The sequence below is a fragment of the Musa acuminata genome, chromosome BXJ1-3 (genome assembly GCF_036884655.1).
Source record: "Musa acuminata AAA Group cultivar baxijiao chromosome BXJ1-3, Cavendish_Baxijiao_AAA, whole genome shotgun sequence".
Lineage (NCBI taxonomy): Eukaryota > Viridiplantae > Streptophyta > Magnoliopsida > Zingiberales > Musaceae > Musa > Musa acuminata.
Window position 1 is genome coordinate 6,938,004 of NC_088329.1, and position 17,401 is coordinate 6,955,404.

The 17,401-nt window shown below is 37.7% G+C and overlaps 3 protein-coding genes across 4 annotated transcripts; 2 read left to right on the forward strand and 1 right to left on the reverse strand.

Annotated features, from left to right (window-relative positions):
- The first annotated feature begins 2,037 nt into the window (after window positions 1-2,037).
- Window positions 2,038-8,439, forward strand: LOC103977789 (UDP-xylose transporter 3). Of its 2 annotated transcripts, XM_009393407.3 has the most exons (8): window positions 2,061-2,343; window positions 2,427-2,584; window positions 3,422-3,606; window positions 5,111-5,178; window positions 5,344-5,476; window positions 6,361-6,522; window positions 6,594-6,866; window positions 7,915-8,439. In XM_009393407.3, the coding sequence occupies exons 2-8, from the start codon at window positions 2,464-2,466 to the stop codon at window positions 7,975-7,977; spliced, it is 1,005 nt and encodes a 334-aa protein (XP_009391682.1). In that variant the 5' UTR covers window positions 2,061-2,343; window positions 2,427-2,463; the 3' UTR covers window positions 7,978-8,439. The 2 variants fall into 2 exon arrangements, with proteins under 2 accessions (XP_009391681.1, XP_009391682.1); XM_009393406.3 differs by having other exon boundaries at window positions 2,038-2,584.
- Window positions 8,440-8,802: 363 nt separating this feature from the next.
- On the forward strand, window positions 8,803-12,425 carry MSD1D-1 (superoxide dismutase [Mn], mitochondrial). The gene is made up of 6 exons (XM_065121693.1): window positions 8,803-9,172; window positions 9,715-9,765; window positions 9,915-10,036; window positions 10,160-10,216; window positions 11,145-11,222; window positions 11,872-12,425. Exons 1-6 carry the CDS (start codon window positions 8,842-8,844, stop codon window positions 11,962-11,964), a joined length of 732 nt encoding a protein of 243 aa, XP_064977765.1. The 5' UTR covers window positions 8,803-8,841; the 3' UTR covers window positions 11,965-12,425.
- A 3,499-nt stretch (window positions 12,426-15,924) lies between these two features.
- On the reverse strand, window positions 15,925-17,307 carry LOC135636849 (transcription repressor OFP1-like). The gene has a single exon (XM_065148951.1). The coding sequence runs from the start codon at window positions 16,953-16,955 to the stop codon at window positions 16,002-16,004; it is 954 nt and encodes a 317-aa protein (XP_065005023.1). The 5' UTR covers window positions 16,956-17,307; the 3' UTR covers window positions 15,925-16,001.
- Window positions 17,308-17,401: the final 94 nt, after the last annotated feature.

The following is a 17,401-nucleotide window of genomic DNA, read 5'->3' on the forward strand; positions in this document are numbered from 1 at the left end:
TGATGATAGTTATATTCTAATCTAATTATTTTAAAATAATAAAGAATATAGAATTAAAAAAATAAATTATATGTGACCTTTGTATGTTATATATCCCACCCCCACCTAAAAAAATATAAATTTATATTTTTTAACGATTGTAATTGTCGAGTGTTAATAAAAATATTATATTTTATTTAGATATATTATAACCGAATCAATTCACCCGATATAAACGATGAGTATGATATTTTTTTGTTTGTGCTATCAAGAGTATTTTGGATACAAGAAAAAGAGGAGCATATATGAAAAAATAAATTATACTGTAAATATAATTTTTAAAGATTAAAATGCATATTACTGTTATTTTTGTCATTTTTTTCCATCAATATTCTCATATATATTTTGTCTTTGTGTCATGCTAGCCTTTATAGTATCCACATCACCTACTAGAAGTACATGAAGGAAGTCTTTTTAAAGAAGTACATGCTAGCCTTAATAATCATGATATTATCTTTTAAATCTTTGACATTCCAATGGGAGGAACAGAATAATAATATTCAGTCAAATAAATATTTGATGCTTCTCTCATTTGTACTTATTTTTGGGAAACTGTCTTCTAATGTTACATGTAGATGGTATTTTTTTTTCCCCAATACTATCTTGGATATAAAATTATGAGATGAAAAGCTACTATGAAATAACAACAACAATTAAATTGATCATCACAACATATGTTCTATGAGTCATACACAGGAATAGAATCACATCACTTTGACTTCCTCCAATTCTTTCCTTTATTTTCTCCTCACTCCAAAACAATCAAACTACAGTCTTTTAACTACATGCATTTGGCTCATCAAGTGGACATCACACCTACCTTTCTTAGGCAGTCATATTTTCAATACTGAATCCAAGTAAGCATTATTTTATTTATTTTTCTATCTCAGTTGATCATGATTTAAATGAAAAATGCATGTGAACACATGTATTAAGTGGAGAATGATTTCTTTTCGAATAATTCCAAACCCAAACCTAAATTTTGATGAAATTATGTGAAAACATACACTAAATGATAGACGGAGAGAAGAGATTAATTTAATGACTTTCATCAAATCATAAGATAATAATCATTTCATAATAAATATTTTTAGATAAATTTTAAGAGATATATATAAATATTACTTAATCTCCTATATAATTGGATTCTACAACACTAAAGATTATTTTACTTTGTGGATAGTGCAACAGAGTGTCGTATTCCACATAATTTTAGTACATACTCTTGCATCACATTTAAGTGATAAGAAACATCATATTTTTATGACAATAGATACGTCAATTGACTGCATATAACATGTACTCGAAGATACAGAACAAGGTTTTTGGGCTCCACTGGATTCGTCCTGTAATATCAGTGGTAGTTGTGATGGCTACGTACGGTATGGTAGAAGTAGTATTTATTCTTCGGAGTCAAATTACTATATACACTCCTCGACATAATAAATACGCCTACCGAAGATGTATTGGATACCAGCGAGATGTACCCGAAAAGGAAGAGAGATTTTTGTGGGCTCCGATGCGTTTGTCCTGTAATGACATAGGCAGGCGAGGCGACTATCGTAAAACGTGCAACGTATTTATATGCATAACACATATTCCTCACAGGACTCCAATACACTCGTGCCCTTTGTTGTATAACATATTAATTTAGCAGATAAATATTAAATGATATTTTCAAGAAGCTTAAGGTTAGTTTATCTGATGAATATTCACAAGATTAGTAGGAAGGGCATTTATGCATATATGAAATCTTCTTAATATAAAAACTGCCATGTAAATGTAAAGTTGTCGAGGGCTTATTTGAGAAAGTGTGAAAAGCTCCGATTCCATCGGCCACAATTCAACATCTTACCTACCGTTCGGTGCATCCGGTGGGTATACCCGACTTCCCACGTTTTGCCGTCCGGAGAAATGTGGGTTCCACCTTTGGTGTCCTATGGTGAGAGACTCGCACTGTGGGTGTCGGTCGTTTGGTGGTACGATTTATTTTCTTCTCTGGTTTCCTCCTGCTGCTGGCTTTCACATTTATGCCGGTGGAGAGGCGTCGTCTGCGATGGAATCGAGAGCATCAGGAGAATCCCGCTTGCGGCTTCCGCTCGTCAGTTGGCTCCTTGCGATGGCGAGAAATCGAAGCGAAAAGCTGTAAAGCTTCGCTGCTACCTGCATCTCCCGTCGGATCTGAAGTCTGGGCTCTGGGACTCCTCGCCTGATTCGGATCACCCTTGCATTCCGTTCATTTGGCGCTAGATTTGTCCTGGATAATCTGGTTTCTCTATCAATTTTGATCTTTTATGGAATGAGGTGAAGTCGTTTAATGATTTCTCTAGCAAAAGTCTGATCTTTTGGGTGTCGAGATTTGGTTTGTTGAGGGGGTTTATTTGTAGATCGAGGAAGTGAGGGGGGCTCTTTATTGGATTCGAAATGGGCGAGGGTGGGGGTTTCCAGTTGGGAACCGTCGGAGCGCTGAGCCTGTCGGTGGTCTCATCGGTGTCGATAGTGATCTGCAACAAGGCTTTGATGAGCTCCCTTGGCTTCAAATTCGGTAATGAGATCTGATAGACTCGTTCCTTATTTTTCTGATTTCTGCTCATTTTTCTGTTACGATAGGAAAGTCCACGACTTGATTGGATTAGGAACGATTTATCACACTGTATCGTAGCTCGCATAACTTGTTTATGCGATTTTTGGAGTGGTGCCGAGTTCTATTCTTTCTCGTATAGTTAATTTGTCCTGTAGCGTGTCATGCAGATAAAAGGTAGATCGTCTGGTGGTTCTTTCTATTTGATTCATGCTTCACAATATTTTATGTCCGTTAAGAGATCAATTAGTCTAAAGTCACTTTTGTAAACCTTTTGCAATTACATTCTCCTAGGTAAGACATCTAGAGGGTCTTTACATGTTTAGCAAGTTGGTGGATTATCAATTTAAAAGTTAGCTTGAAAAATTAAATGAAAAAAAATGTTCAGAATTTGAGCAAGTAAAGCTTGATGTAGATAAAAGAAGTAAGCTTTTAAATATAATATTTGAGCTTGGTGGGATTCAGAAGTGTCTGTTTTTATGACTCAAATTGTACTTGAAAGTAAAAGGTGGTATACCCCTCAGTGTTTTCTTTTGTCTTCTTCACTCCTACGAGTTGTTGTAGAGGGTGGGACATTATATTTTCATCAGCAATTTTCACAGAAATACTTGTCCTCAGAATTCATTTTATTTAAAATTGCAAAAATATTGAGTATTATATGACTACTATTGTCTTATGGCTGACTGTCTTCAATTATGGCTTATGTATATTTGAAACATTTGGTGTATATATATATATATATATATATATATAGGAAATAAATGCAAGTACTAATAGATTTGTATTATCTTATATTGTCAGCCACCACTTTGACAAGCTGGCATCTATTGGTTACCTTTTGTTCCCTTCACGTGGCATTATGGATAAAGCTATTTGAGCACAAACCTTTTGATCAAAAGGCCGTGATGGGTTTTGGAATACTGAATGGGATCTCCATAGGACTATTAAATTTAAGCTTAGGTTTCAACTCTGTTGGATTCTATCAGGTACAGATACATAATTCTTACATAATTCTTTTACAGTGAACCATGTTTCTAGAAGCATCTTGTTTTTCCTGCCTAAAACCATGTTATAGAGATTAGTCTGTCCGAATTCTGTATTGTGATTCTTTCTGTCTTTTCGTAGAAACCATTTGCTGATCTTGATTTGTCTTGCTTATGTAATATTTCTTGGACCTACTGCTTTTATAATTTAATAAGGCATTTCAGTTTCTTAATCATTCTACATAGTACATATAAGCATAAATTTCGTTGTTCTATTCAAATTTGCGCATTATAATTATGCTGCAGTACTTCATTTATTTGTCATGTTCAGTGAAATTCAAAAAGATCTTTTGACCTCTTGCTAAAATACCACAGCAAGAATTTTTTTCTAGTCTTACTTTGTATGAATGAGATTTGCATTTTTATTTGGCTCTTTGGATCAAGTTTTGCAAGATCAAGAACAGGATGGCCTCGGTATTGGGATTAGGATTGGCTATTCAGGATTGATGACAGAAAAAATAAATAAAATCATATGTATACATGTCAAATTTTATAATGTTTAGAATTTATCTATAGAAGTTCATTAATTTTTGGATTGATGTTGATCCTAATAAGAAAATAGAAGCTAATTTTTTGTTTTCCCAACAATGGAGTGCTTTTTTATGTGAATTGTGAAAATCAATGATGCATATTAGTGATACATGAACCAATTAGATCCACAATTTAGAGTTGGGTTGGTATACCCCCTAGTTATTTGTATGGATGCAATTCTGATCAGACCATTCTAGTTAAATACGAGGTTGGAAATATTAGTTGGGGTTAATATCAATTGGCAAGTCTGATGTAAGAATTGAACTTATCAAAATGCAACTGGGGTTCTTGCCTGCCACATTTATTTGTTTCTTTCTCTCTTTCTCATCCATGCCTCCCTTGTCTTTTGTTCTCTCTCTCTCTCTCTCTCTCTCTCTCTCTCTCTCTCTCTCTCTCTCTCTCTCTCTCTCTCTCCAATAGTTGATTAACAAATATCTCGTTGACATCCTGATGGCCCCATACAATTTTATACTTCTAATTCATCCTTATTAGGGATTGGTTTCTGTTTCTGCAAAGCATCTTCTCAGATATAACTTCAAGGATTTATTTAATGATATCTCAGCTTGACTTTGTTTCATTTGTTAGCTATTATGACTTTGAAATAACATTCTAGCGTGACTTTTCTTCCCTGTGAGTGACCACATACCTTAATAAAAGTGAAACCTCCTTTATTATTAGACTATACCTTCAAACACGTATTGGGACTTGTATGCAAAAATATCCACCAGCTAATGAAATGATATAAAGAAAAAAAATAGAGGCTAAGGTGTAAGGCTTAATTGACACCACTTTTGAAGCTAATTTTATCAGTATTGTAAAGCCTTGTAAGTTTCAATGCAATGCGCTGTAGAAGGCCAAAATTCCCTTCTTTATTATTTCTTTTGACTTGTATCTTCCTGACATACTTTTTGCCCAGATGACAAAACTAGCTATTATTCCTTGTACCGTCTTCTTGGAGACTGCATTTTTGGGGAAGAAGTTCAGGTATATATCGAATGCATTCTGTTTTGCAACATTTTCCCATTGTGATTTCATAATGTTATTATTTGCTAGAAAAAAAGTATGCTGATCCATATGAAGTGATAAAGGTGTCAGTCAAGGGTGAGATGGATATATGATTTTGACTGTTCTTAAATACTGGCATTGCAGTCGGAGTATTCAACTCTCACTTAGCATCCTTCTACTGGGCGTTGGAATCGCAACTGTGACTGATCTCCAGCTTAATTTGCTTGGATCTGTATTGTCCCTTCTAGCAATTATTACAACTTGCATTGCCCAAATTGTATCCTTATATGACAAGCTTTTTCCTTTATTCCTTGCATTTAATCAATCAATTTTAATACTCAGTTACTGAAATTCTGGCAAGTTAAGGATTTAATATATGCGAACCTATGCTAGTAGCAAACCAGCATGTAACAGCATTTATGACATGCTTACAGTATACATATGGGTGAGTTGGCATACCTTTGGCATGACAAGGACCTCCATGCCGATATCTTGCTGCCACTTCACAACATGGCCAAAATTCAATAAAGCCATGATGGACATTACACTTGATATTAAGATGGGGTATTAATTTGACATGTAACTGAGTCATTTTTTACTTTCTGCTGGCCACAAGTTATGGATAATTCTTATTTTGCTCTTCTATAATACAGTTACATTTTTTTAGGACATTAAATAGTTCACATGACTGACTAGGAACACAGTGAACAGTATGGTATCACATCTGTTTTTGTTTCCCTATCTGATGAAATGAAAAGACAATCTCATCCTAATAAACTAAATGCAACAGATATATATACACTAAAAAGAAAGCTCACAGCCAAAAGAACATTGGTGGCTGTTCGAGTTGGGAATGTTCTTTTGAACTTGAGTGTCCTGGATTTAACAACAAAAATTTTCATTTCTCTTGAGTTTCATAACAAGCCTGAGTAAGGTATGTGTAATAAGAAAACAGAATGTATGGTATAAACTTTCTCCATCTGTAACTTAGTTTCTAACTTGAAATCATGTGACAAGAAGATAAGACTTCAACTGCAGTAGATTTATATGGTACTAAGTTTTCTATAACCGTTCTCTGAGTTATTACTTGTTCCTAATCTTTTATACTGAATGGCTCATGCTTTTGATTCTTGTTTTTAGACCTTAACCATTTGTGGGCAGATGACAAACACTATACAAAAGAAGTTTAAAGTCTCTTCAACACAACTTTTGTATCAATCTTCCCCTTATCAAGCTTTAACCCTTTTTGTATCTGGTCCATTTCTTGATGGGCTCCTAACGAACCAGAATGTGTTTGCATTCAACTACACTCCTCAAGTTCTTGTAAGTAATCTCTTTTAATATTTCCTAGTTAAGTTATGCAGTTCTCAACTTACACTTCAAATTTCTTGTAGGTTTTCATTGTGTTTTCATGCTTAATATCAGTCTCCGTCAACTTCAGCACATTCCTAGTTATTGGGAAGACATCACCTGTGACATACCAAGTTTTGGGTCATCTCAAAACGTGCCTGGTTCTGACTTTTGGCTATGTCTTACTTCATGATCCATTTAGTTGGAGGAATATCTTCGGAATTCTAGTTGCAATTGTTGGTATGGTTTTGTATTCTTATTTGTGCACAATAGAGGGACAGCAAAGAGCTCGTGAAGCATCTGCTCAAATGTTGCAGGTACAATTACAGTTTCTTTATGTAGCCTGCAATTTGCCATGACACACTGAGGTTAATGGAGTGTCGAAAAAATCAAGACTTTTCTTTTCTCAATGTGTTTGATTAGTTCACTTCAGTTTTTATTAGTTATGTATGATACTCACTCTTTTACTAAAAAAATAACATAAATCAGTATTTAGTAATGCATTATGAGTATTATTTTTAAAGTGCCAATTGATATAGAGTTTCATGTATCTTTTACTCAGCGAAACAGTAGGCATCACATTATACTTGAACTTTTACTGTTAGATATTTTAAATGTTTATGGTTTCACAGCACAAAGAAATTAGATGATGAATAAATATGCAGAAGCAATAATTTGGAATAATGGATAATATGGGCCTGAAGGGGCTAAAAGAACAATTTGCCAGCGACATAGTCCCTTGAGTAGTCAGGGCTGGCACTAGGAGTTACAAAACAATTTCTATTGATATAGTCATCTCAACATAAACCTGTCATCCGATAGCAGGGTTTCATGCCATCATAGGAGGATCTCCATTGTTTTGTTCTGTAACCATAAATCAATATTTGGAAGCACTAGTTGTAAGTACCTTCAATGCCTCAGTCTAGTTCAGCAGAGATTTCAACCATAAATCAATATTTGGAAGCACTAGTTGTAAGTACCATCAATGCCTCAGTCTAGTTTAGTTTGCATCTATGTTATGTTAGTTTGTAAGAGATGCTGTTTCTCTATCCTCTGATGACTCTAGTGGAGGTAGCTTGGCAAGATGCTTCGTCTAAAGATGCATCATAAGGGATTGGTTTTTTTGTTTTGTTTCCAGGAGTATCCTGGATCATATTTGTGCCATAAACATCTTATACACTTTTTTCTTGAAGATGCTTTTATTGAATGGAAGTGTGGATCTCATTCACATGATAATCAGACTGTTGCCATTCTCAATGTGATTTGAATATATTTTTCTGACTTTGTTACTACTTTAAACTCCTCTCTCTGAAATATAATGAAATGCAGCAAATTTCACATGTTCTAATATAGTCATTTTCACAGGTGAAAAATAATGAGTCTGATCCTTTGATCAGAGCTGAAGCTGGAGCTGGGCATAAATACTGATGGTGCTGCTCCCACAGCCGATAATTATGGAGCTCAAACAAATCTTTGCATGCATCATCATGCAGAAACTTTGAGAATGTCATGATGCATAAGGATTCTAAGAGAAGATCCCATATGCTTTCAAATTAAACCAGTAACTTTGCGGAATGAATTTGGAGGGCCAATTAGCTATCTGCATGTGTTTCTTGTGTGCAATTCTTTTTCTAGGTTCCTACAAGATATTAGTACAGAATATTCATAAGTTGTGTCCTTAATTTGTAACTTTATACTTCGCTGTTACTCTACGCAAGATGGAATGATGATGAATCATGAATCCATCATTCTTGCCTCATAACACTTTACTGCATAGTAAAGAATTTGTATTCTTCTTGTTCATAAGTATGCCCTCATATTTGTAACTTACAGACTTTGTTGTTGCACCATGAAAGGTGAGGTGATCGAATCATGCATTCCTTCTTCTTATCTGCCTCTTCTCAAAAGAACCTCATCACTTTCAAGTTGTATACAGTCTCCTTTTCTGAATGCTACGCTGCATATAAATAATGGATATGTCAATTGGAGGCATTTAAACAAGTAACAGAGGCAAGCTTTTGGTTTTGGTTCACGAGTTATAACCCGGTTTGGATCAACCCGGAATGCATCCCGGTCCAATTAAAACCTATTACTCACTATCGGATTCGGACTTTCAGGAACCTAAACCGGGTCGTCATGGACTATATCGAGCCGGTTGTAAGCCGGTTGATATGAAACCCAAATCGCCTCCGGTCCAATGAGGACATTATCGTAATTATGGAAATCTACTGAAACTATCCCACTCCCTAAACAGCTGCGTCGGGCCACTCTCTCACTCGCTCGCTGCCTGCCATGTCTCTCCGAACCCTCTTCACCAAGAAAGCCCTAACTCGAGCCTCCGGCTTGGGGCCCCTTGCTGCGGCCGCCGGGGATCGGGGCCTTGGATTGGGTCTCGGCCAGGCGCGGGGCCTCACGGCCGCCAGCCTCCCGGACCTGCCCTACGACTACGGCGCCCTCGAGCCCGCCATCAGCGGCGAGATCATGCGGCTCCACCACCAGAGGCACCACCAGGCGTACGTAACCAACTACAACAACGCCCTCGAGCAGCTCGAGGCGGCCGTAGCCAAGGGGGACGCCCCGGCGGTGGTCCGGCTGCAGGGCGCCATCAAGTTCAATGGTGGAGGTTCGTCAATTAATGGGCCTTCTCTACTTGGTCTTGTTTTTCCTAGCTTCGGATTGGGTTATTGCTTGATGGAACCCATTTTGCCTCTGTTGCGAGCTTAATCCAAGTTTGTGGTTGCGGTATCATCGTTACTCATGTGTAGCAAAGCTCCCATCTTTCTAAATTTGCAAGCGACATAATTAGTGCTTTCAGAAGTCTCAGAAGGAAAGAAGGCATGATTTGTTTTGTGGAGCATCTCAGGATTCGGAAAATTGTTGTTGTACCAAACTTCGGAATCGATCAGACTTTGTTGTTTTCCAATTTTTAGGAAATTAATGGGTTTTCGTTAATCTCTTTTATGATGTTTGTCCTGTCATTAACTCTGTTGCTAGCTTTAAAGTCTTGAATCCGTTATTACACCTCTAGTTGGCTGAAATCTGTTCCACATTACTTTCTAGGCACGTTTTGCTGTGGGTTTAATAAGTTCTTGTGGTTAAGGATAACGGTATCTGTGGATTTTTGGTATGAGTTACTTGATCAAGGTATTTTGATGTTTCTCGCAGGTCATATCAACCACTCGATCTTCTGGAACAACCTCAAGCCTGTAAAAGCAAGTGCAAAATCTCCATCCTTATTACTTACAGAACATCTTTCTTCCTGTATTTCTGCTTCAACAAATGCTGGGTCTTCTATTTTCTTACTTATAGAAGATCTTGTATCTCTGCTTCCATAATTATTTATAATGAAAAAATCTTGCAGGAAGGTGGCGGTGAGCCTCCACACAGTGCACTTGGTTGGGCAATCGACACAGACTTTGGTTCCTTAGAGGCTTTGGTGCAGAAAATGAATGCAGAAGGTGCTGCTCTACAGGGATCTGGATGGGTGGTGAGTTTAGCCATATAGAATAGATTTTAAATATTTACACAATAACAAAATCTGGTATGTTTTCTTTGGGTGCATGTTCTACTATTGCTTCTTGCTCATTCTCTGTGACTGTCCTTATGTCAGTGGCTAGCTCTGGATAAGGGAAGTAAGAAACTCAGCGTTGAGACCACTGCAAATCAGGTTAGATTTTTTGTTCTAGATTTGTCTATTATTCCCCCCCCTCAAAACCCCACCCACAAAAAAAAAAAAAATTCTTACATGCTTATATGGTTCCAAGTACATGATTAAATATGTTCTGTGTTTCTTTTGTGGTTTTGATGGTGAAAGCTAGCTATACTTTCCTGTAATGTCAAAGTTTCACTTTAACAGTTTTTCACTAGATTTATACTTATGATACAAAAATTATCAAATGAATAGTGCAATAATGTTTTGTAATTTTAGATGGACTGGTGGGTGTGATTGATGTTTCTTTTCATCTATCATATTTCATGTGAAAACTGAGATAATACTGTGGGGAAATGAGAATATCTTAGGACCACCAAACAGTTGCCAAACTACTTGTTCTTTCTGTGTTTCAAATAATTGTCAAAAGTTTGCCATGTGATGGTTTGTTCTACGGATGAAATCACATACCTAAATAGTCTAATAAAACTTGGAGCATAGGTTGATATTGCCCATGATATAGCTAAATATGATGGATTGACATATCTTATCTAAATTGCTGAAACTTGATATTATATTCTTTCTCAGTTCTCTATGATCCTTACGCTTTTATCTGTTCTTCTCATTGAACTCCAAACTACTTTTAGTTTTGCTAGAGTAATTATGATGCCAATCAAACCTTTTGGTTTTTGTTGCTGGTACCTGGCACCTGATGTGTCATTATTCTTTTTGTCATTTTGTGGGTTCTTGACTTGATATTTTTAATTAATGGAGTTCAACATTTACAAGTGCATCATGAGTTGATTTGTTATTTCCATTTCAGGAATGGAATATTTCCATTTCAATAATTTCCATTCCTGGTTGATGCCTTTTGCACTTATTCTTCCATTTCATTTGTTTTGTGTGTGTTTGCCCAAAGGACATTGGCTGACCGATCCATTTGCAGGATCCACTGGTGACAAAAGGTTTGCACATGGTTCCTTTGCTTGGTATTGATGTTTGGGAACATGCATACTACCTGCAGGTAAATGCTGACCTTTTTACTGGTATGCCAGCTAACCGTTCTGTCATGCACGCATAAATAAATGAAAATAGAACTAAGATCCCTCTTCAGAAGCACATCAACTCCTGCATTCGTACAAGAATTTTTCTGATTGACATGGGTGGATACTTGTTCGTGATTCTCTGTGATGGATCGCAAAATAGGCATTCATTAAGTGGCTTGGTGAATGTGAATGAATGTTCACATACAGTGCTACTGAAGTATGTGTTCTTATCAAATATCACATCAACACACATATTTAACAAATTGATATGATCCTTCAGAACACCATAACTATAATTTTAAAATTTGATGTTAAAGAATTGTGACACTACCAATTTATGTTGATAACTCTTAGAAATTGATTGCTAGATCCTTCATACGTATATCTAGGTTGTTTAAATGGCTTGATGTAAGACACTGATCAGTTCAGTTGTTGATGCATCTGATCATCTTAAATTGGGCATAGATGGATTGCTGGAATTGCATTCACATAAATCCTTTACCCTTAGTCACACATGCTCCCTGATGTGTTTTGTTTTTGTTTGATCTGTAGTCATATGCTTCCTTGTGGTGTGTCATTTTATGCATGCAAACACTGTTTCCTGAACAACTTTCCACTTTATTGCAGTACAAGAATGTAAGACCAGACTATCTGAAAAACATATGGGATGTGATAAACTGGAAATATGCCAGTGAAGTGTATGAGAAAGAGACTGCATAATGTTTGCTTTCATTCTCTTCCCGGTCGTGTTTAATCTCGAGGAATTTTGTATCAAATAAGGTAGTTGTCGTGACACGAGGGAAATTACACTTCATTGCTTTCAATTAAATCTGCAGTATCTATCAATGCCCCAGGTTTTTCTCTTTACCAGTAGATCTACTCATGTATCAATTTAGCAACTGGAGTATATATGGTACCTTTCAATAAATTCATCGGATTTCGGAAAAAAGGACTAGAGCCTTTTGGAATTTCAAATTGTGTTATTCGGAAGTGCATGGGGGGCTTACAAAGTGCTACCGGTGATTCCAGCGTGATAGGAATGGCAATCGCTGCTGCTTCCTATGTGGTATGGAAGAATGTTGCTCTGAATCTACTCATCTTGCTCTACAGATGTAAACTGCAGTTTGATCCAGTTCTTTATTTAGGCTGGATAAGACTTAAAAGACTCCATTTTGCTCGTCTTTGTTGTGTTACTGTTTGGAAAAAGTTACTCCCATATGCTAATTGGAGACGAAATCTCAGGTTTCGTTAGATCAAATGCAGAAGTACATCTTGCTGAGCTATTAAGCAGCTAAGATGAGCTTCTTCATATCAAAGAAGTTTTGTTGGTCTATCAGAGAATTATGTTGATGTATTAATTATATTTATTTTCTTACTTTTAGTGTGACATTTGGTATCTCCACTTAAAGATTGGTGGATATTAATTGATATATCAACTTCAAGTAGTTGACATGTCTGTCATTATCGACTCCACATGTCACTTAGGGTCAAAATCCATGAGGCGGAAGAACTTGTGCTCGTAAGTCGACGGATTCGTCTCCAAGCAGAGTTAGTCACGTTGATAATTTGTTACTACGTATTCGGTATTAATCACGATCTCAATCCATTTGATAGATTTGATCTTTGACCAAATCACTTCGAAATCAAAAGAGTCTTATCGGGTGGGTATGTGTGACATAATTCTTTCGAATTTGATACCTCGATTGACTCTCAATCATCGACTATATAGAACTGAGTCTCAAAATTTTACTTAGATACCAATTATTATGATTTCATCTAAAAAAAATTAATTTATAAAGTTAATATATAAAAAAAAATTAATTAGTAAAATAATCGATTTATTCTAAGTTGCACAAAATATTAGTAAAATAAGACATTATGTCGGGATAATTATATATTAGCCCATGTTGTTAGTCGTCGTTAACATCTCGATTTTTATACTTTAAAAAATAAATTTATAATTTAATATTAATATTATTTTTTTATATTATTAATTTCTTTATATTCCTGTAGTCCAATCGAGAGAAGTAGCGACGATTCCATCATCTACTTTTCAGCTTAACTGCGTATTGAACAAGCCAGGTTTTGTCTCTGGTTTGCTTTTGGGTTTGTTAGAAGCTACTCTTTGGCTTAAAGTGAATTCAATGATCGAACACTCGTTAAAAGATTACACATCATGCAAAACCTTTTTTTTGTGGAGGACTAAATTTCAAAGTGAGCAAGTACGACGAACGAGTCAATGTAGACGAACGAGAGGTGCAGCGACCGAGTGACGAGCGACAAGTGTGACAGGCAAGCAGGAAGGTGCGACAGGGGACGGATGAGTAGCTTGAAAAAGAAAAAAAAGGAGAAGAGAAAATCTAAAAAGTTTATATAAAATTAATGATTTAAAAGATAATAAAATTATATTTTTATTCTTTCTATTTATGTTTTTTTCCATGTAATAACACGTGCGATTTTTCATCGACGAAATTAACGATGTAAAGAGAATTGATGTTAAATATTTCACCTTCGTAAGTATAATGATCTAATACTACTTTTTAAAGTATAAAAATCAGAATATTAATCATAATTAACTATAGGGGTTAATATATAAATACTCCTGCTATATCACTGTACTGTATGCAAGACACTGCACTTGACCAAATCTTAGCAAATAATTCACACTCGGGAATGAGAACATACTGAGTTCCTTGGTGTTGAGATGGCCATATCCAACACCCAGTGGCAATCTGCAGACTGTCGGCTGAATCTTTCACATAATGGGCAGACAAGCAGATTCCCATCATGCAAGTGGCAGGAACAAATCAAGATGGCCATCCAATTATTCCTGAAATTAGAATCTAAAAGGACAACGAAGAATAATTGATATGGCATTTTGTCTTGATATTAGTTGAGCCTTATTGTCAACAGATATCTGCGTGCAATGTGTGCAGCCCACCGAGTTCTTTTCTTTCTCTTTTTCCAAGGACAGTGATGCAGCTGAAGACCCACTCAGGTTGAGGAGGTGAGATGGAAGCAGAATGAAGCTAAAGGTCACAGATCTGAGTGCTGTAGAATCGATGAGTGGTTGAAGAAGAAGCCGTGGAGGTGTGAGATCTTGCACCTGACTACAGAACATGAACATTCTGCACACACAACTTGACAAGGATTAGTTCATTCTTCACACAAGTGTGCACTACATGCCATGGCCTTGTGAATGCGTCCACAATTAGACGGATTCCAGAAACTGAACTCCCCACATAAACCCATGTTCTCGTGGATGAACATGGATACTGTCGATAGCAGCCAGTTATCCAGCAATTACTGGCAAGTTTTGCAGTCCCTGTTCTATGTATGCATCAACAAGCTACAGGGAGGTGATGTGAAGTTTCAGTATGATCTCTGGGCTACTTCTTCTGCTATTAGTCTTCTGAATCTGATGAACAAGAGTGTTATGGAGTGCTGACTTGCGGTTCTGCAGACAATAAACTAACTCACAGTTGATGGCCTGCTTTCTACTGATCTAAGTTGCATATCTAATACAAAAGAATCCAAGTGCTGTAGGTGATACCAGAGATATTTGGAACTGCTAGATCTAGCATTTGAGTGTCTGAGAGAAAAATATCTGGAGTTGTGCAATCTTAGAACTATAGCAATAGTAATGTACTAACAAAGAATCCAAAGGACATCTGAAGTACTTGGAACTCAGACATGAGGGTTTTCTTTCTCTGCTACCTATTAGAAGCTCTTTCATGTTGCCCAAGCCTTTCACCTTTTCATTCTTTTTTCATCATCCTTAAGGTGTAAAGTCCAATGCCTCATATGCCAGCATATCATAACAAAAGCAGCTTTTGTTGCACTCATGCTTTCCTCCAGTGTCTTGCTTTATTGGAAGTATCTTTTTCAGCTGGTTGAGGAACACTGAATTATACTTTGGTTTATGCACTCCATCCTTGAAAGCTGTGAAAGCATCTGTGTGGCCAGTGTAAATTTCCAAACCTATTGCCAGATTTATACATGTAACTTTTCAATTATGTTGGAATTTGAACTTGATAATGCTCATAAAACATAACAAAGGGTTGATGACAGAAAGTGATGGCAGGTGGGGTGTCCCCCTTTGGTGTGCCTGAAGAAAGGAATCGTGTACTGCTTAAAATGATCCATCTTCCCCCATGGAGGAAAATTATTTGGGGTCCCCCAAAGAATGTACCAAATATACTGTTGATGAGTATTACAAGTGAGAGAGTCAACATGATTCCTTTGCCAAGTCTCCAAAAGAACTGCAGTTTCTACCACCTACCATCTTCTGATACACAAACAGACATCTCCAGAGTACAACTTCACCACCAAAACAAGGTCAAATGTAGAGTTTGTGAGTGTGAAACAAGTAAAGAAAGTTATAGGGGCTTTCAGGGATTTCTTGGACCATTGGAAATGTACAGATTGGCATGACAAGCCTTGTTGAGTTGCAAGGATGTTTGGAATATGACCACTTGATTAATATGACTTTGACTTGCCAGTTGTAAGCAGATTAGTTTTCAACCCTCATGAATGTCCATATCAACTTACAGGGGAGTAATGCACATGTAAAGAGAGTCTTTAAGCATTCTTTTTGCAGTTTGTGTGAGTCTTAATGCCTAATCTCTATCATAACAGATATGAGCTGCAAAACCCAAGCTTTGGATCAAACACATGCAGTGAGAAAGAAGGAAACTTGGCATTACTGCAGTATAATTAATCCTTAAGAGTTATCTTTCAGAACTAAGTATATATGATTACATTCTAATATCAGTTAGAACAAACCAGATGTGCTCGAAAACCTTGATGATTACTTCGTGGTACTCCTTGGAATTCAGTGACAGGTAGCAAGCAAGCAGCTCCTCCAAATCCTTGGCTTCCCGGATGTTGTTCTCCACGATCATCTCCACCATCGACTCCGTGAAGTCCCTGCTGGGGTTTGAGGACGACTTGACCATCACCAAGCTCTGAGATACTGGCCGCCGCTTCTGCTGCGTCGTTGCCACCTTGGGTTTCCTACACGCCTGCACCTTCCTGCTTCCGACCCTGGGAGAGACTTGCCGTACCTTGATCCCATGGATTCCTGACACCGATCTCCTCGTTGCTGCCTTGCTGTGATCCGTGAAGGCACCGGTTTCATGCAGCGCAGGCTCACGTACCTCCTTCTTCACTGGCTTTGTCAGAATGGGCGGTAGCTTGAGCTCTGACACCACCAAATCCATGTCCGCATTGCGGTGATCGTACACTGATGGGTTGGTAGGCTCACATGGATCGCACTCATCACCATAGATCGGCAGACTCACAGGGGCTGCAGTGCGACGGCAGCCGCAGCTGGCCGACACAGCCGAGGAGACGACGTCAGCGCAGGGCTTCGTCGCCGTCCTTCTTCGGGTCTGTCGCTTGGATTTCTGCGGTGGCTCGCCGGGGAAACGAGTGTCGGATGCTTTGGGGTTGACGGGAGAACGAGGGAGCTTCTCTGCTCGTTCTTTGCTGGGGGTGTAGTAGGAGGCCCTGTTGGGGAGGTAGTCGTGTTCTTTGGGGGGTTGAAATGGAGGCAGAGATGCTGCAGAAGCTGTGGCCGATGCTGAACTCTGGAATCTCTTCATGGAATGCTGAACTCTCCGGCTTCCATTAGCTCTTCCCACATCCTTGAGCTTGTAGAACCAACTGCTTGACATCAAATCAGACAACCTAAACCTATAATTCCCCATCTATGATGAAGCAGTTCTCCAACACATGCACAGACTCAGTAACCACAAGCAAGAGAAAAGCTAGAAACTCTATCTTGCATTAGTCAGCAACACACACAAACACACAACAGCTCTCTCTCTCTCTCTCTCTCTATCTCTCTGTGGATGTTCTTGGTTTGTGGTGGGGAGGTTGATATAGAGAGGGTGATGGGAGATGAAGAACAGGGAGAAGGTGGATCATGGTTGAAGGACTGGGTTTGTGTCCTTGAGCTGATGGAAGGGTCAAAGTCAGGAATAGGGTAGAATCCATAGGAAGATATTAGATATGTTTTCTCTCCGAAAACAACCTGCAGAGGAATCAGTTCCTCATCTTTTTCATTTCAGAGCATTCCTGGAATTTTAGATAAGAGCAACGAACATAATTATAGGGTGCGCTTGTAGGCAGACAAAAGAAGAATGATCAGGTA

What these genes read in the sequence shown, in the direction of transcription:
- LOC135636849 (XM_065148951.1), bottom strand. Translation starts at nt 16,955, where the DNA reads ATGGGGAATTATAGGTTTAGGTTGTCTGATTTGATGTCAAGCAGTTGG.
- LOC103977789 (XM_009393406.3), top strand. Translation starts at nt 2,464, where the DNA reads ATGGGCGAGGGTGGGGGTTTCCAGTTGGGAACCGTCGGAGCGCTGAGC. An exon ending in CTCCCTTGGCTTCAAATTCG is followed by an intron (nt 2,585 to 3,421) that starts GTAATGAGATCT and finishes TTATATTGTCAG; the next exon opens with CCACCACTTTGACAAGCTGG. An exon ending in CAACTTGCATTGCCCAAATT is followed by an intron (nt 5,477 to 6,360) that starts GTATCCTTATAT and finishes ATTTGTGGGCAG; the next exon opens with ATGACAAACACTATACAAAA.
- MSD1D-1 (XM_065121693.1), top strand. Translation starts at nt 8,842, where the DNA reads ATGTCTCTCCGAACCCTCTTCACCAAGAAAGCCCTAACTCGAGCCTCC. An exon ending in CATCAAGTTCAATGGTGGAG is followed by an intron (nt 9,173 to 9,714) that starts GTTCGTCAATTA and finishes TGTTTCTCGCAG; the next exon opens with GTCATATCAACCACTCGATC. An exon ending in TTGAGACCACTGCAAATCAG is followed by an intron (nt 10,217 to 11,144) that starts GTTAGATTTTTT and finishes ATCCATTTGCAG; the next exon opens with GATCCACTGGTGACAAAAGG.